The sequence below is a fragment of the Tyto alba genome, unplaced genomic scaffold, assembly GCF_018691265.1.
Source record: "Tyto alba isolate M040663 unplaced genomic scaffold, T.alba_DEE_v4.0 Super-Scaffold_46, whole genome shotgun sequence".
Classification (NCBI taxonomy): Eukaryota; Metazoa; Chordata; class Aves; order Strigiformes; family Tytonidae; genus Tyto; species Tyto alba.
The window spans coordinates 10,446,236-10,472,330 of record NW_024881322.1 but is presented as its reverse complement, the minus strand read 5'-3'; the positions used below and the strand labels follow the sequence as shown (position 1 = coordinate 10,472,330).

The 26,095-nt window shown below is 39.9% G+C and overlaps 1 protein-coding gene across 2 annotated transcripts in view; it reads right to left on the bottom strand.

Annotated features, from left to right (window-relative positions):
* The window catches only part of TRANK1 (tetratricopeptide repeat and ankyrin repeat containing 1), a 59,116-nt gene that overhangs the window by 11,210 nt on the left and 21,811 nt on the right, over positions 1-26,095 (bottom strand). For both annotated transcript variants that reach the window (XM_042806396.1, XM_042806395.1), the window contains exons 9-21: positions 24,050-24,217; positions 21,131-21,289; positions 20,504-20,755; positions 19,454-19,630; positions 14,992-17,868; positions 14,189-14,388; positions 13,573-13,710; positions 9,795-9,935; positions 8,935-9,091; positions 7,780-7,868; positions 3,630-3,733; positions 1,858-1,990; positions 809-954 (exon numbers count right to left, since the gene is read on the bottom strand). In XM_042806396.1, the coding sequence (XP_042662330.1) occupies positions 809-954; positions 1,858-1,990; positions 3,630-3,733; positions 7,780-7,868; positions 8,935-9,091; positions 9,795-9,935; positions 13,573-13,710; positions 14,189-14,388; positions 14,992-17,868; positions 19,454-19,630; positions 20,504-20,755; positions 21,131-21,289; positions 24,050-24,217 (4,741 nt within the window). The remainder of the gene's footprint in view (positions 1-808; positions 955-1,857; positions 1,991-3,629; positions 3,734-7,779; positions 7,869-8,934; positions 9,092-9,794; positions 9,936-13,572; positions 13,711-14,188; positions 14,389-14,991; positions 17,869-19,453; positions 19,631-20,503; positions 20,756-21,130; positions 21,290-24,049; positions 24,218-26,095) is intronic.

Sequence of the window (26,095 nt, the reverse complement as noted above, 5' to 3'; positions counted from 1 at the left end):
TGAAGGTGTGTAACTGTAGACCTTGCTAGGATTCTAATTGGTGTATATATTCTTTGAAAGTCATCAATCAGTTTAGGTGAAAGGTGTGGCCAATAAATGAACTGTTTACACAAGAACGTGCTGATGAGGTCACAGGGATGGTGCTAGATGTAAAGTTCTGTCAAAAATATACTAATAAAATCAGTTTATCAAGCACAGTGCAAGGCAGTTCTTAGCTGCCCTGAGCCAGCACAGGAGAGATGGTATGGCAAAGTTCATCTCATAAATGGGACCAAGAATCTGTCAGAGAAGCAGTGCAAGTTGCTCATTTAAATTCCTACTCTTTGCTCGTAAGTTAGAGATTTTGAGAGATAAATAGTTCATTTGCCACAACAACTGCTGCATTATATACCATATATCTAATGGTTATACTCCTACAGAAGTCAGTAACTAAATGGCTAATTCCGTTACTACTTCACTCTTAAAAGAGAAGTATTTAATACTTCTATTAAACGTTTTTGTTTATTTACCATAAGAACCTAATTCAGAGGAGTGGCTGAAGGAGAACTTGCATGACTAGTAATATGGACTGCAAAAAAAATTCCCAGGAAAATGAAGCTAGTCACTGTTCTAGTTGTGAATGCAGCAGAATGTCTTCATCATGTTAGTATTACCCGTGTGAGAATTCAGACAAAGTTAATTTAACTTTGTAGAACACAAAGTGACCAGCTGAAACTCTTGTGAAAATTTTATGGTGAGACAGCTGTATTATGTTGAATTTGGAAAAGGAGAAGAGAATTATATTCCAATACCATCTTGGAATACGTACCTTTCAACTGCCTTTGCTGCTTCTTCATAGAGTTCTTCCTGACAATACATTTTAATTGCTAGATCAAACTCCTCAATTTGTTCATAACATTCAGATGCTTCTTTGTAGCACTGGCTTTTCTGATAGTAAACTGCAGCATCTTTGATCTGCAATGCAGAAGTCAGTAATGAAACTGAAGTGCTCTAAACAGTCAAAACTACAGGAATAGAATAAATTTAGTAATTCCATCACGTAGGTGTCTCCTAGAGAAACACACTTTAATAAAATGTAATTAAAGTATCTGAATGTAATCAAACACATATTAAAGTAACCATCATGAAAACTGAACAGATTTTTAAAAAAACCTTCAAAATATTTGTGTCCAAAAAACTAGAATGTAAAACTAAAGGTATTATACAGGATTTCTAAGTACTTTTTACTTACCCAGATCTGCTTGCTATTAAAAAACACCATGCACGCTTCTGTTGACTTGAAAATTTTTCAGAATCAATGGGATTAAATGAGAACAGTTATGGATGCATAATGGGAACCCTAACCTTGTATCTTAAACTTTAAATATTTGGGAACAATTACTTTACATTCTTTTAGTGGAAATGCACTGCAAATAAAAACCGTTAAATATCTTCATATACTTAGAAAATTATTGTTAGTACATTAATGAACCCTTGCAAGTTTTAAGTTTCCATTTGGATGGCTGTAATTGGTGAAGCTTCAGTATCATCACAGTACTGAATGAAGAAACAGCCTAATTTTCATTAAATCAGTCATTAATTAACTTTTGACTGCAAAGCAGAAATGACTGATGGTGAAATCTGAGGAAAGCCAAATAAACAAACCTAGACTGTGTAATTGCATCACTGTCCTCTTCATTTCTCTTCTGGCTATTCTGTGACAAGTGCTTCCTCCCAAACAGCCCAGCTTAAAGAGCTGTTTTAGTTCATCTATTGCCACGTCAAAAAAATACTATTACTTTATGGGCAATAGGGGGAAAAAAAAAGCTGTAGGAAAAAGGAAGTGATAAGGGGAGGGTAGTTTAGAGGGTTTAATACCTTTCCTAACTTTTTACACAGTTCTGCACAAAGCCGGAACTCCTTTGATTGAAACAGACATTTTAGTGATAGTTTTGGTTCTCCACATTCCAAGTAAGTTTTAGCCAATGTCATATATTCCATCTGTTTTTCCCTGTAAAAAGTAAGAGAAAATTACTGCTTACAACCAAATTAAGTTTAGGATCACATGACCTGTCACTGACTCCAACCAACACTGACATCATGTGTTCTTCTTCATACATAACCTGATGAGGTACTGTTTTACAATTAGTTATATTTTTGGGCTGACACTGTTTTGTCCAGAAGTCTGTTCCAGAATCTCACTGCTCCAGCAGTAAAAAGCTTTGTTTTTTGTTGTTTTTTGGGGTTTTTTTTGATTCTCAAACTAAAGTATACTAGTGTGGTTTTGTGCTGCTTCTCTTTTCTAGCTTAACTTGCTCCTTCTTCCTTTCTCCTGTTTAGCTCCAATGCCATTATAGACAACGATCAAATTTGGTTTCAGCCTTTGTTCTGTATAACTAAACATGCCCAGCCTTTCTGGTATCATTGCATCGTGTCTAATTTCTTCCCAGACCTAGTCTGAATTCATCATTCTTAAGCCCGGAGGATCAGAGTCGTACAGAGCATTTCATATTATAGAGCACACAGGAATCTTACTTATGCTTTGTACACCTTTGCAATACCTCTACTCAAAAAAAAAAAAAAAAAAAGCCACTTTCACAGCTTCATTATTACATATGTTCTATCAACTTAACATAGCCTAATATATCCAATATCTTCTCAAATTTTATCCAGCTGACAAGCACCCCAGCTTATAGCCAACTGAAAAAACATTTTTTTCAGTCCCATTAACAAATTCTCTATGATCACGAAAATTTATGAGTATCCTTATACTTCTAGGCAGGGCCACTAAGACAAAACAGGTAAATTAAAAAAGGTAAAACTTTTATTAATTCCAGTAATAACATTTCTCCAGACCTTCCCCTTTTCCCTTCAGTGCTAACTTCCTCTGCTCTAGTGATTTCTCACCCACTCTGCTAGCACTGCTAGTCTTTGTCCTCCCCAGCATGAACAGGAATTAATTCACTTAGGTCTAGAGTCTTCCCCATGAAGTTTTTTCTTGTCTTATTTGAGACAAGTCCCAAACAGTTTTTCAGCCTCTTCAGCAAACTGCAAACTTTCTCCCCTGACAAACCATTGAGCTATTTTGCCCAGCTGACAGCATGAACTAAATGATTCATCTCAAAATCTGTCCCTTTAAAACTGCCCTTTGGTTCAGACCTAGCTCTGCTTGCCTAGTTTAGATTGACTCTAACACTAATTTTATCTCAAAGCTCACTTTCTGTTAGCAGCTTTTCTTCCCCAATGTACAGCACCATTCCTTCTTCTTTGTTAAGTGAATATGCAGTGGGATTAACTGGAGTTGAGCACCACTGATGGCATATGCTCTTCTATCGTATCTAAGAATGGAAAGCCTCTTGCAGTAATACAAATCTTGTTACTTTTCTCTCATGTAGCCAGTAAGCCCTTTGAAGGGCCACATTTGGTTTGGACAGCCCACAGCGTACAACTGCTTTCGCTACTCCCCAAAGGGAGCTGTGCTAGACTTTCCAATTTCTTAAATCTCTTTTGCCACCCACAGACAAAGATGTGAAGACACCTTGCTTGCATCACCAGTCTGGTCCCATAGCTGTGGTGGGAATCTCCCCCTGCACACACTAATGAGGTCTGGCACCACAGACTGCCACTTGCTCATCTGCGTTTACACATACCTGGGGCTGCTTTTCTTTGAGTGCACTTTGAGAACAGCATCATGTGCCAGGGCCAGTTTTGACTTCTCAGCTGCTCCTCCCTTTTGGTAGCATTTGGCTGCCACCTGGGGTGAAATCATACACAGCAGTTACACATGTGCGTCCAGCCTGCGGCTTATCACATAAAAGCAATACTTAATTTTACAGTCGCTGTAATGGAAAACAGAAAGGCTGGCAGGGTGCCTGGAAGGAGGAAAAGGTAAAACATTGCAGTATATTTTTAGGACGAAAAGAAAAGCTTTAAAGTCAGTCCACATGTGACTATCAGAATTTTAATTACAGTGTTTTACGTGGAAGTAGTGAAAGCAAAATTCCTAGTAGGCTGATAGAACAAACAGCACATGCAATTTGAGTGATGTCCTAAACCACTAATTGGTAAGTCATCAGGCGTCTACCACATCAATTCTATTAATAAAAGTTAGGAAAGCCAATATGTGCAAAGTTAAAATGAAACGCATGGAACATTTATTTATACTTTTACCATACCAGGTCCTTTCTGTGATAAGCTAAAGAGAAACAGCAGGAGTTACCATATTCCTAGCAAGGTTTGCTTCATTATCTCCTCACTTATTCTGCGACACCATTATTTCTTTATTCTATCCATTGATTTAGTATTTACTTCTGCTTGGAAATTGCACATTGCAAACCACTCTTAGAACTGCCAAATTCACCAGATAATTTCTTCTTAATGTAGCAAAGATAAGCAAAGATCAGGGTTGTAAAGAAAACAGAATAGCAGATAATATAGCTAGTACATTACAGATGTCAAGATTTTTTTTTTTTCAGCTGTGTGGTTTTTATCTAAACAATTTTCTGTCTATTTAGGAAATTGCCTTTTTTTTTTTTTCCAAGGGGAGATACTGTCTGCATAGTGGCAGCTGATTATTTTGATTTTGGTCTTGTTATAAATATCTGTTTTCCATACACAAAATTATATGTTGCTATCGGCAAAAAAATTTTATTTCCTAGAATAACAGAGTATCTCAAGTTGGAAGGGGCTCATAAGGATCATCGAGTCCAATTCCCTGCTCCTCACAGGACTACCTAAAACTAAACCAAATGACCAAGATCATTGTCCAGATGCTCCTTGTGAGAGGCTTGGTGTCATGAAGACTTCCTTGGAGAGCCGATTCCAGTGACTGACACCCCTTTTAGTGAAGAACCTTTTCCTAATGTCCCAACTGAACTTCCCCTAATGCAGCTTCATTCCATTTCCTTGTGTCCCATCGCTGGTCACCAGAGAGGAGATCAGCACCTCCCCTTCTGCTGCCCCCCTTGAGCAAGCTGTAGACTGTGATGCGGTGATCCCTCTGCCTTCTCTTCTCCAAGCTGAACAAGCCAAGTGACCTCAGCTGCTCTTCATAAGTCTTGCCCTCAAGGCCTTTCACCATCTTGATCATACTCCTTTGGACGCACTCTAATAATCTGATGTCCTTCTTATATTGAGGCACCCAAAACTGCACACAGTATTTGTGGTTGGGCTGCCCCAGTGCAGTGTAGAGTGGGACAGTCACCTCCCTTGCCCGGCTAGTTGTGCTGTGCTTGATGCACCCCCTGACATGGTTGGCCCTTTTTCCTGCCAAAGCACACTGTTGACCCACATTCAATTTGCCATCAACCCAAGCACCCAGATCTCTTTCCACAGGGCTGCTCTCCAGCCTCTCGTCCCCTAATTTTTACGTACAACCAGGATTACCCCACTCCAGGTGCAGAATCCAGCACTTGCTCTTGTTATATTTCATACAGCTGGTGATAGCCCAGCTCTCTGGTCTATCCATATCTCTCTGTAAGGCCTCTCTACCCTCGAGGGAGTCCACAGATCCTCCTAGTTTAGAATTGTTGGCAAACTTACTTAATGTACATTCAATTCCCGCATCCAGATCATTTATAAAAACATTAACGAGCACTGGCCCTGAAATTGAGCCCTGGGAAACCCCACAGGTGACTGTCAGCCAGCCTGATATAACCCCATTTAGTCTTTGAGTACTCTCTGAGCCTGACCTGTCAGCCAATTGCTCACCCAACGTATCATGGACTCGTCTAGCTGTGTAGTGGACATTTTATTAAGAAGAATACTGTGAGAGACAGTATCAAATGCTTTGCTAAAATCCAAAACCACATTTACTGGCTTCCCTTGGTCAACTAGATGGGTGACCTTGTCATAAAAGCAAATTAAGTTGGTTAAGCAGGACTTTCCCCTCATGAACCTGTGCTGGCTATGCCTAATGACTGAATCATCTCAAGTGTCTTTCAATAACTCCCAGAATAACCTTCTCTGTAATTTTAGCAGGCACTGAAATGAGACTGACAGGCATGTAATTACTAGGGTCTTCCTTCTTAACCTTCTTGAAAACTGGGATAATATTCACCAGCTTCCAGTTGACTGGGACCTCTGCAGACTCCCAAGACCGTTGAAAAATAATGGAGAGAGGTCCCGCAATAAAATCAGCCAGCTCTTTCAGTACCCTGGAATGAATCCCATCGAGCCTCACAGACCTATGTCCATCCAAGTGGAGCAGCAAGTCTCAAAAATGTTGAGTCAACTGTATGTTTATCATCCCTCCAGTCACAGTCTCCCAACACAAGGTTCCAGGTCCATCATCAGTGTTGAAGACAGAGGCAAAGAAGGCATTAAATGTCTCTGCTTTGTCTACCTCCCTATTTGTGATGTGACTGACGTCATCAAGTAGTGGACCAATGTTTCTGATCCTCCTTTCGCTGTTAATGTATTATAAAGAAGCCCTTTTTGTTGTCCTTCACAGTGCTGGCCAGCTTGAACTCGAATCAAGCTTTGGCAGCATGGATTTTCACACTACAGTGGCAAACACAATCTCTGTAGTCCTCCTGTGTCACCTGTCCTTGCTTCCAACATCCATACACTCTCCGTTTCTGCCTATGTTCTAGAAGATCCCTGCTCAGCCAAGCCGACCTTCTGCCCCACTTGCTTGACTTCTGACGCTCTGGAATTGCCTGCTTCTGTGCTCTTAAGAGATTAAGAGGGTCTTAGAGAGTGACCAGCATTCATGGACCCCAAGATCTTCAAAAGCAGATTCCCAGGGGACTAACTAGCTCCTTCAGCAGCCCAAAGTCTGCTCTCCCCATATCCAGGGTCAAAGTTTTGCTGGCAGTTATTCTCCTATTGCCAACAATTTGAAATTCAAATACTTCGTGGTCACTGTAACCAAGACAGCCACCAATCACCACTCTTCCCATGAGTCCCTCTCTGTTTACAAACAACAAATCTAGGAGGCCACCTTTCCTAGTCAGCTCCCTCTGTACCTGCACCAAGAAGGTATCTGCAGTGTGCTCCAGAAATTTCCTGGACCTGTTTGTGTCCACTGTATGATATTCCCAGTCGATGTCTGGGAAGTTAAAATCACCCATAAGAACAAGGGCAGTTGATCTAGAGATATCCCTTAATTCCTTGTAGAACAATCCATCGATGCTGTCGTGCTGGCTGGGTTTTGCTTCTATTCCATTAACTGTCATCTCATACCTAATTGTATTTGCTATCCATTTAGGAAATAAGACTCCAAAATCTCCATGTTCTTTCAATAGGAAAGGAATTAAACCATCATTTTGCTACTCTTCCTGCAGTTTTCTTAATGCTCCCTTGGTCTGTACACACTGTTCTTTAATGTGTGTTTTGTATCCATCCCTAATTACTGTCCAAAAAGCTATAAAAAGGCTCTGAGATCATCACCCAAATCAAGATACTTCCAAGAAATATTTTAATTTTCCTATAGTAATGTGTAATGATGTTGTCAAACACATGGTTTAGATTCACAAATTCCAGTCAATTGCAGTTGTTGCTAATAATTGTTTTTTCCAACCATCTTTCACTTGTGCATATTAAAATGCTTTTCCCTCATTGGACTGCAAATTTCTGAGTAGTGAATTTAGGATTATAGACAATAGGCTTGCTCTCCCTTCCTGCTTCTTACAAGTTGTTTACAAGTAGTCTATAGACACCTACACAACTACAAACCACAAATAAAGACAGACTGCTACAGAGCAACTGAAGGTTTAAAGATAATTTTATAGATGCAAGGGAAAAAAAAAGTTTCGGGATAGATAAGAATCCTTATTTCAGATAAACATATGCTCCCACCTCCCAGAACTGATGTTTAGCATAGTAGTCTCCCTGTGCAATCCATTCTTCTGGAGTTGAAGTTTTGGCAAACATGCTGTCATCTAAGTCTAGGAAGTCAGAGGTAATCATTTCATGTTAGAATGGAGAAAGCACAGAAATCACTTATCACATACCAAAATGAAGCGTTAACATCTCATAATGTTCCAAACTCTTTATGATTTGATACAACAGTAATGGTAACTATGAGTTAAATACATTTTATCCCTCACAATCAGCACTGAAAATCAACAAGTTGGGTTTTGTTTTGAAAGCTCTTTAAAAATCATGCTTTTTTTTTGGACAAAACTTTGAGTAAATCCACTGTCTTTACAGAAACCAAATTCCTTCATTTGATAAATCTTTCAGCTGGGATGGTTTACCCATGAGCAGTCTTCATCACCATGCAGGTGTGACTGCTGCACTCTTGTTTGCACTAACTGAGCTTTGGTCCAGGCAGATGCTCAGCAAGCAGCAAGTAAGCCTAACCAAAGTTAATCCTATTGCGTGAGGCTATCAGTGAAAACACAGCACCAAAACCAAAAAAATGGACTGACTGAAGACTGGGTTGATAAGAGGCTGAAACTATGTGAACACAGCAGAAAATGTGACTACAAACCAACCACGGCTGGGAGATCCCTTACCTGACACCAGACGTCCATGGGTTGGTATGTGACATTTTTGCATGCATCTAACATTTAAGATACATATAGTAAGCTTAGGCAATAATCTTTGTATCCCATACTAAATTTAACTGTAGTGAATAGTAGAGTATTGACCACTAATCCGCCTCTACTTATTAAATAAATATTAAATAACTAAATTTATTGGTTAGAACTCAATAAACTAACTACTAGATCAGTTCTTTCTGAGCGATCTCTGACTGTTCTCCTGCAACAGGAGGAAAACTTATACTAATGAATTAGCAATGAAGTTATGTATTGACATATACAACTGATCTTTAGAGCCAAAAGAAGACCCACTGAAATCAGTGGAAATTTGCAAGGGTAGTTATCAATGCATACTGTTAGAGAGACCAAGGAATTTAACCTTCTCTATTATACAGTCTAAAAGCAAGAAAACATGAGTAGGCTGTCCTGTTTGACAGTCTTTAAGAAAGTTTTAGGATAACTTTACCTTTCTTTTCATCTGCTTTGACAATCTGAACAAATTCTCTTTTGATGAAATACTTAAAAGCCGGAGCCCGTTTATCACTGTCTTCATCGAAGATCCAAAGATTGACTCTGGCTCTTGTAACAGCAGTGTACAATTGCTTTAGTTCTCCATTCAGCATCTGAAGCAGAACCAGGAGAAAGAAAAAAAAAAAAAAAAAGCAACACACCAAAATAAATTAAATGCCAGATGAGCTAGATTGTAGAAAGAAATATTACTTTGCAGTTAGAAGAAAACAGCAAATATATATAGAATGAATAACAAATAAGAAAGTATCCTTAAGTAAGCAAGTCTAAATATTAAGTATGTGATTTTTTTCAATTACATAAGCCATTGTTTGGCTAATTTGTGTGCAACCACCACTACAGCAAATCTAGCAGCTGCAGGTGTGACAGTCCATTTTCCTTCTAATCGCTTGCACATATAATTATTCATTTTTTAGCATACAATCCAAAAATATCTGACTCACTAGATTCTAAGAAGTTTTCTTAATTTTAAGGTAGTAACACTGATCTGAAACCAGACTAAAGTAATAACAAATATCAACAAGCTGATTTGCCATTTGCTTTAACCACAGCTGTTCTGTAAATATACCTAAAAGTCTGTAACACGTAGTTTTTGTTCTTATCAAATTACACTCGCAAAAAACCTATCTTTCAAAATCAAGATTATATTATACAAATGTGAACAACTACCAAAAAGATAAAGCATCCTCAATAGACATGGAACTACAGGGTGAAAGGATTTCTCGAAGAAATTTCCCTACTTCTAAGATTTAAGAATTTAGTTTATCCTTCCTATTGCCAATATTACAAAAAACTCACCTTGTACATTTCTACATTAAAAGGAGTTCTTTTCGGCATACCAGTAGCATCCTCTAAAGGCATTTCGATTAGCAATTTGCTTCCTACTTGCACAGCTGAATCAGGAGTATAAGAAGAAATTATCTTCCATTCCTTGCTAGCCTAAAATGTCAAAAGAATGAGGTTTACTTGCATGCAGCAATCACTACTACCCACACATGCAAAAGATAAGGTCATATGTTGTGATTGACCAATGCACCCCCCCAACTGAAAAATGCTCAGAGAAGATGAGTGGGGAAAAAAAAAAAATTATCTCAGGGAAGAATGTAAAGAATAACCACCAATTTTCATCAAGAAAGCTGAACTTCTTCGCAACTCAAGTGGGATTGGAGGGTAACCTTTGAGATGCATGTCTGTACCGGGCGGTCATCAAGCTAAATAAACAACTTCACTCTCTACTAGCTATTTTAGGGAATGTCCTCCTGAGCTGCCTAGACCAACATGGGGGAAAGTAAATATGTGGCTTAGCCCAACAGTGTGTAAAAACTGAACAACAAACAAAACAAATCTGGAAAACTGCAACTGGCTTCAAGCTACCTATTACTTCCCGGGGACGGGGGATGCCCAGCATCATGATGGTGGAGCATATGGGGACTGCTAATGGGAATCACATTTGTATTGCAATTCCACAGTGTATTTCTACTGTTTTATTTGCTTGTCTTGTGATTTCATGATACTGCTGTATCACTCTTCACAATCCAAATCAAACGCAACGCCTACTAGATCAAATAAGTAAATTTGATGCTAAACACGAAAACCTTCTTGGGTGGGACTACAAATTTTCAGCTGAACTTGAAGATACACCCCTACAACAGATGGCCCATCTATGGGGAAAAGGAAGAAGTCAGGTTACCCTCACCATGGACAAGGCTCAAGGTTTAGTCCTAGGGCTGGGGATTCTCCTACAAACCCCAATACCACAACAGGCAGAGTCACTGTGGGGGTGTGCTGACCGCTGGGCCAGGCAGCTCCCTGCCAGCTTGGGGCAGGGTGAAAGGTAAATTGCGGTGGGAAAACACAAGTTGCAGTCTGTCATGCTAAAATCTGCTAAGACATGCTGGATAGATCTTAGCTTGTAAGTCAGGACAGGCAGCCACCAAGTCTCCTTGACACTACAAGACTGACAAGCTCAGTGAGTTGCAGGCCAGCTGGCCCACAACTCACCAGACTCCTTGTCACTGTAGCACCAAGGAGACTGAGAGCAAGGAGGATCCAGACAAACAGAGGCAAGTAGTTGCTGTCCTTTGGCTGGTGTACCAACAAGGCAGTTCTCTGAACAGGGACCAGATCCTACACCTTGTCAGGGAAAAGCAGTGGATTAACAAGAGGGAAATTTGGGACATCATCTTTGGCAAGTATCACCAGTGCTTGTGTAAACCATGATGTAGTGGAGCCCATGGACAAAACAAAGGGGTCAAAGCCATGGAAGTGGACCCACCAGTATCCCATACAGGCATGTATTCTCCTCCTCATGGTGCCCAGGCAAGAAGGCTGGTCATTCATGTGAGGAATGTGTTCAGTTCACTGCACAAACACCAGTAATTGCCAGTGCTAGTGTAAGCCAAGGACTGGAATGGCATCTGCCAACACACCCCCTTGGAAGAAGGCTCAGAGATGAGCAAATTAACACTCATGGGAAGTATCTAAAAAAGTCTGGTCAGAGAATGTTGGACTCTGACATAGGGACATGTGAGAAATACATTTAAGCATGTCTGTGCACACGTTAAGTGTGGCAGCAGATTGGTCATGTGCATTCTCATGCCATGTAACAAATGCCAGCTCCTGATCACACTGTTCTGCAGGTTCCTGAACCCCCACAAAACTAGCAACTTAGAGAATCATAAGTATATTTGAAGTTATGTTCATTTTTTCCCCTTTTTGGTATTTAATGGAAAGCTGATTACGTAGTACGAAGTTTCTGACACAAAATAATGCTGAAACAGCTTTTTAAAAAATTATATAGTTCAGAGATTTAAGCCATGTAATACAAGTTAACTGTCTTCCTTTGGGGGACAAAAATGCAAAACTCTTCTTGCAAAATGTATTTTGAAGTTGAGATTGCAAGATATCATCAATCAAAACATTCCTAAACCTGTCACAGATTACAAATGACAGCCAGCTAATGGTATCAGTTTGCTCAACAGCTTGCAGGGTTTTGGGGATTTGAGGTTTTTTTTCCCTTTTTGATTCTTCATTCAAATCTGCTTCTTGAAACAAGACTGATTTCAAATCTTATTTTCAAGCCCAATAAAAAGAAAACCCAACACATTACAAAGCATACAGCCACATTTACAGTGTTTACAACAGTTCATGTATTCAGCTTTTCAAAACTAGAAAACCTCAGGGTGAGGTGCTTTCTCACCTGCTTGTTTAACTGCTTAAATCAACTCAATTACTCACGACTCAGGAAAATGGAACAATTGTATGAAAACAGTTCTCCAGGCCTAGCATATGTTAGTCTAAGTCAAAATACTCTACACAACTCAGTTCCATTAAACTGATTCTGCTAAATTCTGGTAAATGGTTTGTTGTTTTTCTGAGTACAATCTGCATCACCAAGAACAAATCAACTTTGAGAAATCTAAAATGACAGCCAGTATTGTACCGTCCCCAAATGTCAGTAAGCCAGACACAAGGCTGTTTACCTCAAGCTCCTTCCTGTTGCTCTCACCACATAATGTCTGCTAACCTCTACAAAGAGCCACCAATAGGTTGCCTTCAGTTTTTCAGTGGTTTTCATCTACTGAAAACCACATCGGAGACACTTTTTTGAGGGCTAGAGGCAGAGGACATTTGCAACAGAGATGTTCACACTGAATGTTTAATTGCAGAGCAACTCAGTCGTGGGCATTCCCAAGTCTCTGCAGGCATGTTCAGTAAGGATGCTGCCTACTGCCTTGCTGGGGGTGGTGGTGGGGGCTCAGTAATGCTCCAGCAAGAACAGCAATGCTGCTGTGGTTGATAGCTCTTTACAAGGAGCCTCAAGGACCGCACCCGTGCCAGGTCTGGAGTTAGAAGAAACCCTGGAGAGACAGGGTCTGAGCTCCCTGGAGAACCACAAATGGGGAAAAGGGAGTACCTAAGAAATACAAAATTCAACACCTCCAAGAAAGAAAGTCATCTTTACCCGAGGCCATTCTACAGGCAGTGTTCTCCGCTATAGACTGTGATGTCTTCCCAAGCTTCCTGACAACTCCTGAGCTAGACCAGAATAAGTTTTCCAGAGATAAGCTGTGGATGGGTACAGATCATGCTCCTTCCCCTCACCCCAAACACATACACACACTATTTGATTCTAATCATAATTGTTTTACAATTTTGTGGTGATGCAAAGCAGGGGGTCTAAGGTGGTTTTCTGGGACCCAGAACTCCAGTATGTTAAAAACTATGAGAGGGTGATGGCGTGTCCCTCCACCAACTGCTCTGACCTGAACAGGGAGCAGCCAGGAGGGACACGCTGTAAGTTAGCAGAGTAGTCTTGGTATGCAGCAGAAGTGTGTGCATGTGTGCACTGTTGTGTGAACCCCAAGGCTCTCCCTTAAATTGCAATAGCCAGTCTGAAGGAGCACTAAAGGCAGATGGTCTCAATTCATAAACCTATGAGCCCTGTTTTCTACTGTGATGAAACCACTCATCTTCAGAGGAAACAGGGAATCCTTCCCCAGCTGGAAAGCCAATTAGTAACATGTAAAAGCAAGACTTAGGGAAAAACTACAGAAAATAGATAAGAATTAAATACCTCTGAGTCTGTGAAAAAGTTGTAAAGGAGTACATCATCAAATTCCAAGCCCTTTGCTTCATAAATTGTCAGTACAAGTGCTAAACTAAGTTCCTCGGGTATCTTCTCCTTTGCAGTTTCATTTGCCACTAATACCACCTGTCATAAGATACATTAATAAAAGGGAACATATTAGAAACCAAAAAAACAGAAAAAAGGTAACAGCTGCATAGAGAAAGCATACAAACATGTCATGATAATACAAGAGCCTTCTCAGAATCAGATGACATTTAACACAGACGTTCCTGCACACTCTGCAAAAAAGGTCACAAAGCTGACACTACAAGACTGACAAATGCATGGTATGTGCAAATAGTCGTAGATCTGATAAAAGAAAATTTGGAGTTTGAAAGACATGGGACAGGCAACACCTGATGTAAAAAAGAACAGAAAGACCCAGACACGTATTAAGAAACAGAAACCAACACAATAAGGGTTTCTAAGTTTGAAAAGCATAATTTATCAGTGAGACACAAGGGCTTAAAAAATAAAAGTTGTGGGAAGCCCATATAAAATGGCAATGCAGCAACAGTGCTGGAAGACTCTGCAAAAAGCCATATACCTAAGAAAAACCAACCTGATGTGCTCCAAATTCAATGGGTTGTGTTTTCCTTTTGTTGCCCCTCAGCAGAATTGCTAGATCACTAACACTGCAGGACTCCAAGACTGTAGGTTTTGGTCCATCAAAGAGACCACAGTCCTTAGGAAGCCGATCAAAAGATTCTGGGAAGTAATGCTGAAGCAAATCAACCACTCCAGATGCTAAATGGAGAATACCTGCAATAAGCAGAACAGAGATTTTAAACTTCAATCTGACTGTCTCATACTCTCTCACAAACACACTTGTAAAAGATTTTTTAGAATTTTGAAATCAATAAATGTGATGACAAAAACTCAAGTCAGAGAACAGAGAAGCTGTAAGGTCCGCTTTATGTTTTCGTCATTTTGAGTGGACCTCATTCTTGGGCCTGTAAAAATCAGAAAGCATGCTACAAAAACTTAGCAGCATCCTCACCAAATAAAGGTCATAAATGAGAAACAAGTAAGAAAAGTAGCACACCAATGCTGCAAAGTCTAGCGATTTGGGGACATGACAACAGAAATGGTATGATTATTTGTTAAGTTTTCCTTCAAACAAATACAGTCAAGACATGCACTAAGCATGAGCATTCAAAACCCAACAATTTAAAAAATGTTCATTCTTGGTTTTCTGGTTGAGATGTCAAAACACAGAATTTGCATGTCAGAAAAACCTGACCATTTGATTGCTTAAAAAAACAGGCCACTTAAAGATGCTTTGAATTAGCTAGTAGAAAACTTCAATCATTAGTGACACTTGAAGAGCACAGGCTCAGATCATAGATAAATTTGTTACTGTACCTGAATGGGACCTGTAGTTCTGGTACAACTGATAGATCCTTTTTGGTTTTCTAACACGCTGCTTTTTGTTCACAGAGTTCTTGCTTGCATAGTGAAACAGTGATTTCAGATCACTAAAACGAAAAGCAACTCCTTTCATTATGCTTTGGGCAGTGTCACCAGTTAGAAACATGGCATTAGGATCATTGATGCATTTCATTAACAGTGCTAACTCAGCTTGGGTGAAATCCTGTATCTCATCACCATAAAACTCATGGATGGACCACGGCAGCTCCCTGAGCTTTGAAAGTCTTTGAGATAAATTATACAGCAGATCTTCTTCATCAAAGTAACCTCTTTGTGATCGTATCTGCTGATAAAGACAAAAGAGGTGATAGATTTCACTCCTGTCTTCTGTGAAGTTCGGTGATCTCTTTCGGCCTAGCTTTTTGTACTGCTCCTCAGTAAGTTTACCCCCAAAGCAACTCAGTGCCTCAAAAGAGCCTTTCAGAAATGATTTTATTTCTTTCCAAACCAGTGCTGGATTGTACAAGCTTTTACCTTTTATCATTTTTGGCCACATTTCATTTGCAAATACATCATAAGTCACAAAAGTCCGAGGATCACTTTCCCTAGAGTACGCATCTGCAGCTCCTTCATCATCACCATGTTCTGCTTCAACATCACCTTCTTCATCCTCATCCTGCCAATTTGGTATAACCAAGTCCTCCTGAGGAGTCCAACCAACAATGGTTCTTTTAAGGCTTCCATCCTCATTTCTTGGAAAAAATGGGTTGGGCATGGATGCATCCAATAACAGCAACAACTGCTTGGAGGTGACAAACAGCGGAAAATTTTCATCTTTAATGTCTTGTATCTTGTGAACATTTGGCTCCAGAGGCTTGAAGTGACTGGTTACCTTGGAAGACTTGCTAAGTTCAATGAAATTCTTCTGAACTTCTTGGCACAAGACAGGATTTTTTGTCACAAAGATCTGATGCAGGTGCTCCAGCCTGTCTGCTTCTGCGTCACACATTTGGTGTCCTTCATGGTCATCACATGAATTCATTTCTGCACCAGCTGCACCCGCAGGAACATTTTCATCCTCACTGTCCTGGTCTGGCCCATCGCTCACCTGCTCCTCACTCGAATCATCACTGTCCTGTTTTAGTTCATTCTCTTCATTTGCTAACCTAGCTTTTTCAACCTCACTGCATGGTCTTTGCTGCCATGTTTGCCTCTCCAGCAGAGGACCATTTGCCAAGGCGGATTTTTCCCAATATGAATAGAATTTCTTCCAAAGCCTATACAAGCAGCAAGTCGTCTTCCCTGTCCCACTTCGTCCAATCAAAATGATTGGTTCCATGGGCTTTGGATTGAGATCAATTACTGCATACTCCAACTCCCCAACTCGGAAAGGGTATTCAACAGAAGAATGTACATCGTTTATAATGTTAAGCGCCATGTTAGTGCTGAAGCTGTGAAATTTCATTATATTGTATTCCAATTCTGCTGCACTGGCTGGAGGGAAATACTCGGGTATGGTACGTTCTTTTGATTTTTCTGCCTCTGGGTCTTCAACATAACAACGTGGAACACGCTTCTGTGTTGTCACATTGTGGTTCTGATGTCCTTCGTTTATACCCTTGAGCTTTTTCCTCAAGATGCAGGATAAACCACGATTGTAGGAAATACATATATTATCTAAGACACGGTTCAGCTTGCAGTGGTCGAGAACAATGGCCCAAATTCTGATTATTTCTGTGTAAACTCTACCTGATTTTTCTGGAAGACTGTTTGTCTGTTCTGTCTCCATGATCTTCTCTGCACTCTCGCTGCAACGAGGAGAAAAGTCAATTGCAAGTTCCCATAGCATCCTTGCACCTTTGCCCAACTTGGCTTCATACAGCTGAATATTAGTTTTCAAGTGTTTCAGTGGCTTCTGAAGGCCCTTAGTCCATTCCCCATTGCCAAGCTGTTTAATTGTCATTATAGTTTTAGTTTTCAGATAATGAGGGACAGCTTTGCTGCCCAACGTCTTCAGCATTTCAGGAGTGCACTCTATTTCCCAGGTCATGTTATCAAACTCCTGTACATATGCCTCAATATCCAGAATCTTCCCCTTCTCTTCTTCTGGTTCTTCCTTCTCTTCACTGGGCAGGGCCATACTAAATTCCCCTGCTCCCTTCTTTTTGTCCCAATCATCTCCTTTTCCTGCAGGATAAACTATGCTTCCAGAAGGTTGCGAGGACTCACTTCTTCCCTCTTCCAAATTAGTCTGGGCTGAAGATGACTTCTGTACCAGAGAATGATCTTTTCTCAGAGGGTCACCCAACTTCAATTGATGAATTAAAGCTGTGATTGCCTGCACTAGACTTTCCTGCAGTGTTAAGGGGCTATTTATTCTTTCTGTTTCCTGCTTTGCCAACTGATCTTTTTTTGTCTTTACAGAACACAGGGTTTTTAAATCATTATGCGCTGCATTGCCAGATGGTGCCTTTAATGAGGACCCAGATGAAGAACGCCCTGTGCTCTTTGGCTGTGAAATTTCAGAGGCTGGAACAGGCTTAGATGTTTTAACTGACTGCCCTGCTATATCATGCCGGTACTTCTTTTTCTCCAGTGCAGCATTATTCCAGGCAAGTAGCAGTGGGTCATTTTTTTTAATTCTATGCCTCACATCTCTTCCTAATTTGTTTTTTATATTAAAGTTAACATCGAATTTTGCCAATGACTCCATTATTCTCTTAGCCTGCTTTGAAAATCCTCTCTGAAAAACAACATGCATCACTGTATTTCCATTCTCATCTTGTACGTTTGGATTAAGACACGGAAAGTCAGAAGGTCTTGAAGCAAAGAGATCAAGTAGATAGTTCAGGATGTTTAGGCCAGTGCTATCTGAAAGCAAAAGAACAAATTTAAAAAAAAAAAAAAAAAAAAAACCAAAACAACCAACCAACCAACCAACCAAACAAAAAACCCCACTTACTTTACAAGTCTGCTTTGTAGGCCAACAATTTTTAATACCTTTTTTCTGCAGCTATTAAATGAAAACCAATTTGTCTTCAAAAGAATAAAAAATAAAACCTACATTTCATGTTTGTAAAACATGCTTATTTGAAATGGCTTAAAACTGAGCTTTCCTAATAGGGAAAACAATACGATGGCAGCAAAGCTTTAGAAGTCCCTAGTGCTCCAATTGTAGCATCAGTTGATTTCATTCCTTTTTAACCTCTGGATGTGGACAGATTCGTTGGTTTCCCAATATCAGCCCTGACTGCTACCCAGAGTAGGCTGGTGACTGGTCATCTGGACAAGCAGCAGCTCTAGGTACTGTTCTGGAGTCGTTTGGTTCACTTTAATACGCCACTCAAAAGTTATCTGTGGCAGACAACTTTACTAAAACAGCCTGTGGCAAATCCCAATTATTTCCTGGTAACTGAGGTCCCTAGAGAAACTTCCTACAAAATAAATTAATCCAATACCTCCCTGGGGAGAAAAAAAGAAAGATACTCTACAAATTTCTGGATTTAATCCAGACAATCTATTATCTGGTTTAAATGACATTTATGTGAAACATTTCTTTCCTGACTGTAAAATAGTCACACCAAAATCATTGTAAAGAAATTCTACCTCAAAAACTTCACACAGTGAAAAACACTTGAGAAGGTATTGCCATTGGACTTCTTAATCTTTTGATTTAAAATTTACAACTGGCAGTAACTATGCTTTTGATCTCTTTAAAGCTATTAAATTAAATGTCTGTGCTTTAAAAATGAATAAATTCTGTGTTTTAAATTAGTTTAAACCTGAACTCAAAAATGCATTTTTTCTCAATTTAAAATCAAACCTGACTTTGGGGCTTGATTTCATAGTTTATTTCTTACATTTTCATGTAAGCCCTACAGTCTTCTCACCGCTACTCCTCTGAACAAAAATGCTTGATTTACAACCAAACAAAAACTAGGAAACAGATTTCAGATGTCATTGTAGGATTTCCTTCAAAGTCTGCTGCTATTGCTCTGCCTTTACCTTTGGTTTCTTCCTAGATCCTTCCCATTAACTTCATTCCCAGCTAGTACACATTTTACAGGGTTTCAGACAGGAGCCTTCCTTTCTAAATCAGCTTGATTAAACAAGAATATATTCACAAAACAGTAACTGACAGAGGCATTACAGCTGCTTGATTCCCCCTGGTCACCTCAGCTGCCATTAACTCTCTTCACAGTCCCAGCCACTGCAACCAGAAAGCAGAACACGTCAGCTTAACTAAGATGGTGTGAATCCTCTGGCCTGGAAACTTTGGGGGCTGAAACACATTCGGACATCCTGATCTGATGTCACATCAGTAAACAGCAGCAGAAGGGGCGGTGGGCTGGACAGGTAAGAAATGGGGATGTTTTCAACAGCTGCTGTGAAAACAAACTGCGCACATCTGCGAGAGCTCTTTGTGTCCCCAGGCCCGGGCACACAAAAGTCTTACCTCTGTTATTTAAACAGATGGAAACTGCAGCATGCAAAGGAGTATCTCCTTGTGCAATAGAGACATTTTGAGGATCTGCACCTTTGGTCAGCAGCAAATATACCAGTTCAAAATAATTCTTTCTGAGGCATATTTGCAGTGGTATTTCAGAGCTGGTTCCAACCCCATCTGGCAGAGCTGTTGTGAAGGACATGAAAATAGCAAGGGTTAAATCTGATACGCCAGATCTGCAAACCAAACAGATGAAGGTACATGCTGACTGCTGAGCAGGTGATGGGGTTTTTTGTCAGATTTTTCCATGTATCTGTGAAAGAGTTTTTGACTAGGAAAATCTTCAGAATCTCCTCATCTCCCATTAAGCTGAGCAACCAGTCCTCCTGTTATGATAGGAAGACAGAAAGGCCAGAACATATCTTCTTCAAGTCAATCACTGACGGAAACAAGAAGCCTCCTTGCACCTCCGGCACTCACAAGGCTGCAGCAGGACTGTGTGTCCATAATTTATAGCTAAGTTATAAGATGAAATGAAAAATGCCAGAATAATCCTAGCAATAAACCCCATGCAAAACAAGAAAAAATATGATGTCTACACTAGCTAAAAAAAGACAGACATCTGGTCATGCCTTTGAAATCACTGAAGTAGTCAATTACTTGTAAAATAACAACAGACTGAACCCAAAGATTGTAGCTTACAGTTTGTATCAGGATAATACTGTGGCTGAAGACAAGAGAGATTAAAAACTAAAGCAACTACAAGCAAAGGAGCAACAATAATCTTTGGCGTTTTTTTGTTTTTTTTTTTTTACCTTTTACCAACCCTGACAGTCAAATTTCATCTGAACAACATCTTCCATTCCATGTAGCCTTACTTACTAGTTTTCCCATGGTCGCACACGGCAGATGCGGCCAATGGACTGCACTCCAACAAGCTGCTGCACTTATACAGAGCCACAAAAAAACATGCACTGGTATTTCTGAAACTGTTGCTCCAAATATGCCAGATAAAATACCAGATCTTTTATAATAAATTAATAGTGCACAGTTTCTCACCTCCTCGTTCAAGCAAGCATTTTATGAGGTTCACTTGCTTATCTGATCTGTCACACCGTTGGATAACGTTGCCAATGTCAACATCTGAAAGACTGCAGTTTTTGAAGAGTCCTCCACTTGATGGCTCTTCCCCACTGGCTTTCCCTGTGAGCAGCAGCAAAACTTTATGCCACATTTGCTTCTCCAGCAACTGTTTTATGAAGCTGCTAGCACAGGCATGGGAGATGTTGCAAACCACCCCTTCAGGGATTTCTGCAAGACAGTCAAGACAACATAACTCACTCAAAGCCACATAATAAAATCCATCTCACTGTAAACTAATTTCAGAATAATGAACTCGTTAAATTCAAAGTATAGAACAACAAAATGCAACACTTGCATCTTTCCATCCTTATGCTGACAGCCAAACAAGTTTGAACATTTTGATTCAACCACACTAAATTTTTGTGCATATTCCAGTGGTTCTAAGGGCAAAACACAACAGTAAAAGTATCTTGTTCCACTAATGTCAATTGCAGAAAAGGGGAAGAGAAGAAAGGGTAAAAGAGCAAACACTGTATGTTAGCATCAAACACATTTTTCACAACAATTAAGTTTTGTGAAGGGAAAAAGGAGAACTCACTGTACCATGCATCGAAGACAGCAGTTTCAGAAATCGCTTAACTGCATCTTCCTTCAATACATTTTTATTATGTGCTCCGGTTTCAAACCTGTAGAACTGGACAAACTGTTCAAGAACATCCAGGAAAGAATCTGTATCTGCTATGGCTCTGCTTTCACTCCCCCCTGCAAAATATTACGGAAATTGAAAATCCAGTTCCCTGCTGGCATGTGTTCAGGGCAGAACTGCAATACATGACATTTCAGGGCTCTAAGAAACATGTAGTGGCAGGTTAAAATGAGATGGCTGAAATTCTTATTGCCAAAGACAGTACTGTGATGAATTTTATATTTGATATACTCATCAAATACACTCTCTGGCATAATACACTAGCTTGAAAATTGTACAGTTCACAAGTTGATCTGCATGCAGGCAGAACACTGCTGCTTCGCAGCGATAGCATTGTTCAGAATTTTTAGAGTAGATGACTAAAACCAATGATGTTTTCAGCATACAGTTTTAATCAGATGTCCTGAGCTTGTCTGATTCCTCAGTGTCATCTAAGAAACACAGCCATAAAATTAGTTTGTCCTCTTAAAAGAAAAACACAAAGCCAAAAAAACGTCATCACATCAAAAGTAACACCTACAAGTTTAAGAGATACTTAGGTAATGCAACAGCAGATCTTAAATTATGTCCCAATAAACGCCTTTAAATGAAACCCAAATGACTTGGCCTGTCTTGCTGAAAAGACTTGAGGAATTCAAGTACATCAAAGACTAAACAAAACAGTAGCTTTAACCTTTAGGACAAAGAGACAAACAAGGCTGGTCATCTTTTTAGCAATGAGGACTAACCTCAGATTGTTACCTGTTAAGCAGTGGTTTGTTCTCCAGCCTTTCATTTTGCACTAAGCCTAGAAAACTCTTGTGGGCTGTGCATTGCCAAAAAAAAAAAAAAAAAAAAAGAAAAAAAAAAGAAATTCAACACAAAAAAGACAGGCTTTGCTACCTGGAACGCCAACAAAAGTGATTGCCACCAAAAGGGGTATTGGTGTTAACATCCTAACTGAAAACCACTGGGCTGAGACCTCCTGCAGAGCAGAGATCTCTACAGTAAAGAAAGAGAAACTTGGGAATCTGCTTATGCCAGGAGCCATAAGATGGAAGTGCAATGAAACTCAGTGCTTTCTAGTAAACTCACATGCAATACACATATGAAAACAGAGATGTAGCCTAAAAACTTCAATTTTTGCCAGTCTGATCTGCCTGCGCAGTCTTTTGCTCTACCTGTGCTTTGAGATTTGCACAACATGAGCAAGTCCTGGTTTGAAAAGGTTATGCCTTGGGATAATACAGTAATATTTCTAATACAGGTGTTAACTTAAAGTTCCAGTTGGTTAGTGACAGGGAAAACAAGCAGATCAGGCACCAAGCCATTTGAGAAAGACTGTACTGAATAAATGCTTTCAAGATGAACAGTGTCCATGCTTGGGAGTTATTTTTAAACAGCAGTCTAAACCATGGCTTGAAAAGATCAGCTGCAGGATCTTCTCCTCCGTTTCTGAACCTCAAAGTCCTGCAGGAACATCTTGCCTCATCAACCAGCTGGTTGTCAGTTCCCATGTGGATCCTCACAAGAACTCCAAGGGGCCTCCTCCTAGGACTGGGTCCTCTGCTGGAAATCTCTGTGGCCCACTACCACCTCTTTCAGAGGTTACCTGGGAGGTAAGCAGCATCCAAGCTGTAGCCCCATGCTGCCGAGAAGGTGCCTCCCGCAGGGACCCCGAGGGGAGCCAGCTCCCCACCTCCTGCCCCAGCTATCATCTCTCCAACCACACCGCAGCACAGGCTGCTCAGGCTTGCTCCATTTTTTTAAGGCAGAAAAGAAACTATATTAAGGGTTAGCCAGTCTTGATGCTGTCACGCCGAGGTGGTATTGTACAATTTTTATGTTTTCTCATTCTCATGTATTGGCATGAAAGAGGAAATTCCCATTATTTGGGCAATCACACTTGATACATTAGTTTCCAGAATGGAAAATTATGGAGAATCCAGACAAGTCAGAATCTTTTTCAGAACTGACAGGCTACTATACAAAAGCAAACTGGAAACCAGTTTATCACCCCAGTTCATGAAATCTCGTATTAGCACTGGTACAATTAATATTTGTGCTTTTCTATATGACAAAAGGTCCTTTGCAAACTGCCTAGAAATATCACTAATAATTTTTAAAATGTACTTTGAAGTTTCCCCATACTTAAGAGTGTAACTAAATTTCAGCTCCCCTGTTTTGGTTATGAGAGGTTCTTGTAATTTTAGTCTGGTAATCCGCTCTGCTTCTCTTTTCCCTTAACACGTGCAGAAGTTAAAACTTTCCAAGTAATACCGGAGTTTTAGCTGCCTATCAGTGACATAAATCAAAGATGACTAAAACTGTGTGAACAAAGAGCTCTTACTAAAATGTTATTTTGTTTTTAAAAAAGCCAACAACTTTTCACTCACATTTTCCTCATTTCAGAGCTTCTCTTTTTTTGTCAATATTCTTTGTTATTAAAAACATTTTAAATATGCCACCAATATTTTAACAAAACATTTTATTTTCCAAAAAATAAAGTGAAGGTAAAAGGTTAAAACTGAAAAAGCATCAAAAAGAAGCAGTTTTTATGGCCAGGGGAACCTCATGTTAAAGGTGAGGAAAAAAAATAGTGGCTTATAGTAATGTAGAACAACTTGTAGTTACTTATTGCATGATATACTAAGAACATCAGTTATAGAGCAGACACCTCCAGGCATGGACAAAATGTTCATCACTGACTGACAGATCAGGGTGACAACTCACAGGAAAAGTTACATAAAACCCACCTATTATTACCAATCACAAATAAATTCTGTATCCAAAGGTTATAATTTTAAAGCAGGAAAAGCACACAGTCTGTGTAGTACCTGTCCGTTTCTCAGAGGAAGTGTGTTTCTCAATGTGATTGCTGACTGCTTTTACAGCATCGAAGTTTTTGTTCTTTTTCAAGATATCTATGACATATCTTGACCGTGCATCTGGAACAGTGGGATCGACCCCAAAATTCAGGAGCATGATCACATCTTCTGTTTGGCCTAAGGTATTACATGAATAAACATTAGAGGAAGAAAAACTCTCATTGTTCAGGGGTTTTGTTCTATTTTCCTTTGGATTTTTAATTTCCTGGTACGATTTCTAGCATAATTAAAAAAAAAAAAAAAAACACACTTGAATTTTTCTGATGTCATAAGAATGAGGTACTGTTAGGTATTTTTCCCCCCAAAAAAAACCTTAAAAAATATAGAACTCTATCTTCATTATTATTAATTGGAAAATGGGAGAACAGAAACAAAGTGACTGGGTGCCTCATGAGCATCTCACTGGCCAGAGGCAGTATGTGGAATTCACCTCCTCCCTTATGCCCCAACCCTGTTCTCCAGGCACTAGGCAAACTGCTCTGTACATAAAGAAAAAAAAAAAAAAAAAAAAAAAAAAAAAAGGAAGGGATTTTGCTATTGCTTGGAAGGTGACTCAATAAACCAGAATATTTCACATATTCAGGCGTGAATATACACAGCTAGGCACTGAGTTTCTTTCCCATGCAACATAAAATACATGATTTTCTTGGTAATGAGCCTTATAACAAAGATGTCTAGCTTGACTAACGATAGGTACCGTTGCTTTCAACAGAAACTACTATCCTCTATAGCATTTCACAGCAAGCATTACAAATTGCACGTAAACACAAGAAATACAGTAGTGATTTAAAGCCTTGACACGGTGTCTAATACTCTGGAAGACAACATGCTCGCTCCGTAGTAGGTCTCACTGGGCTGCCAGGGGGATCTGCAGCCCTGGGCGCAGCTGCCTGTCCTCCTCTTGCCTGGAAGAGGCACGTTCCCTACAAGCCGTGCCCTCAGGACAGCGGGGAGAGCGCGGGAGCACCGAGCCACCACGTCACGGGGGAGAAGACGGAGCGGCGGCGAGCGGGGAAGTGCTGGACCACCACACGTCCCCCCGGCGCGCCACCGCACGGGCCGACGGCAAAACCCAGATGAGGAAAAAATGATGCAGGCTAACGCAAATGTCTGGCTTGCTTTGTCTAAGCCTTACCATTCTAGCTGCTTTAGGGATTATTTTTTGTTAACAGATGGGTGCAAGGGCTTCTTTTTATATGTACATTTATATATATTTATAAGTATACTCTACATATAATATATAGAATCACAGAATGGTTTGGGTTAGAAGGGACCTTAAAGATCATCCAATCCCACCCCTCCTGCCCCGGGCAGGGCCCCCTTCCCCCAGCCCAGGGGGCTCCCAGCCCCGTCCAACCTGGCCTTGAACCCTTCCAGGGAGGGGGCAGCCACAGCTGCTCTGGGCACCCTGGGCCAGTGAACATATACTATATATTTTTATATGAACACACTATATAAAGACATAAACTTTAATAAATAAATATCTCTATAATCTATAGATAATATATTATTATAAATATAAATAAATAAACTTCAATAAATAAATTAATATTCAATTATATACTATCTATATAATATATATACTGTATAATTATTAATAAATTTTAATAAATGAACAGTCTGTTCTAGAAATGCAGGAAGCATTTAGCAACAGACAGAACTGCTGCAGAAGAGGTCTTACATCTTTCCAGAAAATAAAATTCTTTAGATATAGGTTGTGCACATGTCATTCATACTACTAAAGAAAACCACCAGAAAGTCATCTCATTTAATGACCTAGAAGTCTGGTGTTACCTTGGCATTAATGCTTATTTCCTTTTGCCATCTAGTGGGCAGAGTAAGAAACACAAGAAAAAAAAAAAGCCAGGCCAAGATAAAACAAGTCCTACAGAAAACGTGAAGGAAAGCATTTAATTTTCGTCTTCTGACAAGGTACACTGCTACTTAGGTTTTAAATCTTCACCTATTTAAAAGAACAGGATAGTTCTCCAGGTG